The following is a 6,621-nucleotide window of genomic DNA, read 5'->3' on the forward strand; positions in this document are numbered from 1 at the left end:
AGCCACAGCTCGTTGCCTAATTTTCATTTCCTTGGATTTTAAGTCAATTTGATAGTTTTCTCTGATTTTGTTAACTTTTTGATGTAATTTTCTGGCCGTTTCATACTTTTGCCAGTCTTTTTCTCCTTTCAATTTTGAGCTTGGATTTAACATTATGTATTTAACTTGGTTTTGTACGTTCTCCGTCCAGGATGCCAGCCATGTTACTTTGTCATCATGACGGACTTCTTTCCACTTATGACCGGGCGGTGCCACCGGTATAGTTGACTCTTTGCTACAGTTAATTATTACATCTTCAGCTTCAACACGCCTCTTGAGTTTTCCCATTTTTGGATGTTCACCTCGACCTATACCAAAATCATTTCGTTAGTTCAATAACAGATGTAATTTTTGACACGTGTAAAAAGTGAAAGTGAAACCAAATATTGTAATATGGAATAGGGAAACTCTACATACGAATACCTCAATATAAAACATTTTGTTTGGCTTACCCCTAAAAAGTCCTGGTGGTTCAATTTTGAAGTTGCCAATTTTTTCCTTGTGTCCATCAATGGTACAAAAACCAAATTCTTTTAATAACGCCTCGTTCTTTTCTTTTAACGCTAATTTTTCTTCCTTTGTTCTGTTCCTATTTTTCTCAGCGAGATCCATAAAATACGCATGTAACTGCTTGAAATTACACTTGGATAGATCAGTTATAACTTTTCTTTCTTCATCAGTCATATCTGAAAATCAGAAACGTGTCAATTAATTAAGCAGTTATATGATTACCTAGAATATAAGTGAAAATAGTAATAATTTGAAAGTCGCATAATGTTAGAAATCAGTTATGACTACTACAAAAAAACGTTACTTACAGGCTCTCCAATCCTCGAAGAAATTTTTATTAAAAATTTTCTTCTTTGTATAATCGTCATCCAACATCTTTGCATAAAGTCCAGCAATCTGTTCAGCATCTTCACTAAGTTTCATTGTTTGCCCATTATAGAAAAATTTCACATTTTTAGGTAGTGGCTCATAAGGCGCAGCGAAAACAGGGCCTTTATGTTCAAGAAAACTCCATTTAACTCCATTTTTTTGTTTCTCTTCCGACCTCGAAATAATTAAATTGTGGATAAACGATGAGTTTTTGAAGTGAAGGATATATAACGATAAATCAGTTAAATACATCTACGATTGGCTGCTAAATGGGAGTATAATATATAATAATATAATAATAGGGGCTCACTTGGAGAGTAGAAGTATTTATAGTATTTCTAGAAGATATTAACAGTTGAAAATCGAATTTTAATTTTGTGATTAAGCATTATTTTGAAATTGTTCCCTGTTTAATTGAGAGTATATTGGAATACTTAATCATTCAAATAGAAAAATTACAATATTTGCTTCAAATTGCGAAAAATTTTGATATGTAAAAGTTCTCTTGTACAATTTTTTGATGAAGTCATAGCAGCAATGATGTTTTTTGTCATTAACAGATAGTTACAGGTATCTACCTGCCTTTGTCAGTAATAACCATAATTTGTCAAATTGTGACTTACTTTGAAGCTCCTTTCACGTATTTGCGAATATGCGATTAGTTCTCGGGAAATGTCACAGTAACATAGAAGCAGAACTTACACCAACAAAGTGCTAGAGACACTGATTGAGATTGGATCCAGGAAGATAGTGGATGACAATTTATGTTCGGGTTCCACACACAGAGGAACAAGCATTTGACATAATTGCAGTAGAGCCTTCCAGGGGCACTTAGAGCATTGCACAACAACTGACACTTTCCCAGGCACCAAATAAATACCGATAAAGGGCTACATTCCTACCACGTATGTAATATAAACACAGCACAAAGACACATTAAACCAATGGATTACTGAACACCGGTACAAATTGAGCAGGTGTTAATTAACCGAGTACCAGAAGCTGCTCGAGAAGAGTGGATAATAAGGTGATTACACAGACACTAACTTTTTTGGAGTTAAAGACTCAAATGCATGTTTATGTTGTTCTAATTATGGTTTGCCAGATATCGATCACGGCGGTTCCCTGTGGGACACCCTGTATAGTATTTTCCATATGTTCCACACAAATATGATTTGGAACTGTATTGCACACTTTACAACGACCGTTAATTACACACTTTATTACAAAAAAAAACGATTCTTTGATATCTGTTATTAATTCGAGAAACGATTGCAGGACATTATGGCTCACTACCTCTTCTAAAATTTAAAATATCAAATAAATTAAACGTCTATAACGTGTCCCAAGTACAATAAAATAAACAGTTTTATTACAAAATAATTTAAAATTTTGCGAACAGAAAAGAAGAACGATGTACTTGATTGATAAAAAATAGGAGTGTTTTTGCATTATTTGATGCCTAAACGGATTAAACTTGAATGTCAATGTTTATAACCCTATGTGAGTAAGTGAAAGCAGAGATTAGTAGATTAAGTCTACTAATACGCATTTTAATCAATGTATAACGTTAATAAATCATTAATCATGTTTAATCTCACAATCAGGTTTTTCACAGGGTAGGTACTTAAATCTAGAGTTGAGCAACAAATCACTGCCTGTGCTTTTTCACAGTGATTAATAAATCGCAATTACAATCTCTGATAAACGTAAAAATAAACTGTGGTCTAAAACTTGATTGACCCAAAAGTGATATTAAAGAGCGACTTATATTTTCACTGCTAACGCTGCTATTGCGAGTTGGGTGTAGTGATCATATGTTGCACATGTGGCCCGTCGTTTATTTTTAAAATAATTTTCTGGGAATACACTTACTGTTTTATTAATTTTTGCGAATTGAAATTATTTATTATGTATTGTGCTAAGCGACGGAAAATTATTTCTTTGTGAAATTGATTTTCTGCATTAGATGATAATTTTGCAAAATGCAATTTATGCAAAGCAAAATTATCTTACAAAACAAGAAGGTACGTCGAATTTGAAACGGCGCATGTAATGCAACAACGCACAATATCAATAAATTCTAAAAATTTTCGATAAGAGTAGCGCAGTAATATTTTTGATCCTATTTTCACTCAAATGTTTTTTTCAGATCAAAAATTAAAATCAAATACATATAGCTTGTTCACAAAGCATTAAAAGGATGTTAATACGCTACTTGTTCTGTGTAAAACAATAGCTGTTTGTTTCCATTTTTATTTTCTTCCACAATGTTTTTAGAACTTTTAGAGTACCCAGATTTACAAAATGTGTAGCTAGGTGCAGAGGTTGTTATTTTTTAGTGTCCTTAAAATCATTTGTACTTTAAGTATAAAATAGTATTTGTTGATACCTGGATAAGATTATTTATTTAAAAAATATGAATTACAAATATTTTAAAATTGTTTCTGCAAGTGACGCACGATTGCCTTATGACGTTGCTATATCACGAAAATAGCAACCACAATAAAAAAATCACTTTCACAGTTTTAATAGTGGTTTTAAAATGACGCTCATCTCTATTTAAGTCTAAAGGGTGTTTGTTTAGAGGTATAGAACATTAAACTGATTGAAGTACTGACTTGATTGGAATGGCAGTTGTATGCTATTGTTGCTTAACTATGATTTGGGGTATTCGGACGCCGCGGCTGGCTCGAATGACGAGCAACCTGGAAGTCTAATTTTTGACCACTTCCAAACTTCTTCAAGACCACTAAACACAAAAAAGTGGGTTTTCTGGATATAACGGAGCCTCAATAATGGCTTCTGGATTTTCGTACGTCCAATCCCGACAATTTTGTTTATTGACGCAACCAATGAGCCAAAAACGATTATGTCGACCGTAAAATGAACGTAGCGCACGGCGAGTTTAGCGAACTGAACAGCGATTTTCGAAATCGAAATTGCCGAATTTGGAGCTACAAAAGTCCAAAAGCCCTGATTGAGGCGCCGTTATATCCAGAAATACTCACTGTTCGATGTGCTTTTTTATGGTCCAGTGGAATTAAAGTGGTCGAAAATTGGACGTCTCGTGGATTATTCTTCATTCGGGCCAGCCGCGACGTCCATATGGCCCAAATCACATTTAAGCTATAATGGCATAGAATTGTCTTTTCAATAAAGACAATTCCAGGACCTTAACATTAATTTTATTACTTTTATTTCAATTTAGAGTTCTATAGTTCTAAAAAAACTCTTTACAAAAACGCGTTGGATGAGCGGTTGAATGTCATAATAAACGCATGCTTTTTGTAAAAAAAACGATTTGCTGTATCACCCAAATTTTTATATACCGTTTCTTAGCAGCGGATTGTCCTGTGTCTTTGCCCTCATGAACCTGAAAATGGACACACATTTTTATGTATAAATCGAGCACGAGAACAAATAAGTCAAAATTATACAAAACAAATTTTAATTTAATTTTATTCTTTAATTCTTAAATTGAAATGAAGTTCATCTTTCGAATAACTAATAATAATGGTTGGTCAGCAATGACCAGTTTTAATAAAACTACTTAAAAAACTAATAATAAAACATTAAAAGGCTTAAAAATACACATTTGAGCAAATCCCGATATAAGTTTTTTTAGAAATAGCTATTAAATAAACCGATACGAAACACAAACCAAAGTAAGCCGTTAAATTTTTCAAATTAACTTACCGTTTTTCTTTTTCGAATATTATAATCATGCGCGACCTTCTCCATGTTAGAGGCAACGCCTTGTTTTATCTGAGGTCGAAATTATATATGTAATAACATATAGATAATTCGTTTTTTTTTTCTTTTATAGAAATCTAATCAAATAGTTATCACTAATAAACTAATCCTTAGGAATTCAAACAAAGGCATTTCCAAGAAAACATTATCTATGATCAGTCATTCTTTCGCCCCACGAAAATATGCAATCTGAGATGACCGAAGGCAGAGAATATATGCATATACATATTCCTAAAAAAGCATAAAATCAACAACCAATTGAATGTTCTCCGGTTCTTCCTATATAATCCATGCTTCATTATGTGAATTAATTTATTTGTGATTCCAACTCACCTCAATACCTTTATTAGAGCAATCATGGCTCAAATTCTTTTCATATTTGGGCAAGGTCTATTTACCCCTGAATTTACGGGACTTATTTCTGAGACCTCTATGCAAATTGTTTTGCATATTTAATCCATGTTGAGCATATTTCCGAAAAAACTAATACTATACTATTTATGTAAATTTTCGGACATTTTCGAGGAAAGCATTGGGTAGTACTTTTGTGTACTTCTTCTATTGTACTTTTTTTAATATTATACTTTTAGAATTATTCTCCTTATTTACCTACATCTCAGCAGATCAGCAGAAGATGATATTTAAATCAATTGATAAAGTAAGAAGAAACCTGATACAGCGTACCTAATTGTCGAATAGGTTTTCAATTTTGATTATATTCTGGGGTGGCCAGACTAAATTTCAAATAAACTTATTAAATGAACCAAGCTGCGTGGACTTTAAATGTACCTTTGGATTGTTTAATGAAATATTAAGTCGAATTTTCTTGGTTTTCCGTAAATCCGATCAGATCAGCTGCAAAGATAAAAATAATAAAACTTCAGTTTATCAACAAAATAGTTTATTTACAAAACTGGGTTTTCAGCAATTAATTTCTTTTATTTTATTTTAACGTTGTTTTGCCCATTCTAGTTGAAATGGACAATTTCCCCAAAGGTTTACCGGAATAAAAGTTGTCTTTTTGAAGTGATAACTCCTTATGGCACGTTGTGAATGGATTGAAATGCGTTACTGCGTTATTATGTATAGATAAACCCAAGAAGTTACACAGTTCTCTCTCGCACTCAGCGCGTGAGTTTTCTCTCTCCGGAGATATAAAATAACTAAATTCGACTATTTGCTAACTTTTATAGAGTATCATATGTGGGTCCTAGACTAGCCCTGGGTAACACTGTGTTGAGTTGCGCTATTGAGTTGTTGCAGCTCTCTGAGTTAATTAGTTATAACTCATCGGTTAATGAGTTATATTCATTTGTTAAAACTTGAGACCCGAGACTGAAATGTTCACACCTAAAAAAAGGTCATCAATATTTTACTACTTTGTTCAAACAACTAAAAGAAGTCATCTAGATTTTCCCTGCAACCAAAGAAAGTCGACAAATTTTCTTGTAAAATCGATTTCTTAATGTTTTTGCATAAAAGATTCAGTTTGCCAGTATTTGACAGTAAAACGTTAGGAAAAACGCGGTTTTTCTGTTTAGAAGCAGTGTTGTTTAGAAATTGACCTAAAAGTGAAGAAACTCCATTTCCCAAGAGTTTTCCAAATAAATGATTATAAACTTCCTCTTTCTCAGTTCGGGGAAATATTTTTGAAAAAAAACCTCGAAATAATTATTAGGGTTTTGTTCATAATTCGAAGCTGCAAAAAGTTTTTCAAACATTTTTGAAAAGCGGTTAAGAAGGCAAGTGTTCCAATAAAATTTATCTCATAATTTTTTACAGAAAATACTTGAAGATTGCCATTATTTACTTAATTAATAATTGTTTAATAGAAGCTTTGTTAAAACTGGAATGAGCTGAAAATTTAAAGGAACTTTAGAAATCTTCAGAGCGATGAGGGCGACGAATTTTCCCAATAATTTTTTGTAAACTTTTGCTCTAGTCGTT

The 6,621-nt window shown here is 32.6% G+C and overlaps 1 protein-coding gene across 1 annotated transcript; it reads right to left on the minus strand.

The window, feature by feature from the left end:
- Positions 1–6: 6 nt before the first annotated feature.
- Positions 7–4,677, minus strand: LOC125504741 (DNA topoisomerase 1-like; the record flags this gene model as incomplete). Its single annotated transcript, XM_048667149.1, has 5 exons — positions 4,618–4,677; positions 4,251–4,294; positions 858–1,093; positions 492–725; positions 7–347 (listed from the first exon to the last, which is right to left on the minus strand). Coding segments are annotated over exons 1-5 (900 nt in total), but the record flags the coding sequence as incomplete, so codon positions are not given.
- Between the last annotated feature and the right edge of the window lie 1,944 nt (positions 4,678–6,621).

The sequence above is a fragment of the Dendroctonus ponderosae genome, unplaced genomic scaffold (genome assembly GCF_020466585.1).
Source record: "Dendroctonus ponderosae isolate FM_Combo_2020 unplaced genomic scaffold, Dpon_F_20191213v2 Dpon_F_20191213_587, whole genome shotgun sequence".
Taxonomy (NCBI): domain Eukaryota; kingdom Metazoa; phylum Arthropoda; class Insecta; order Coleoptera; family Curculionidae; genus Dendroctonus; species Dendroctonus ponderosae.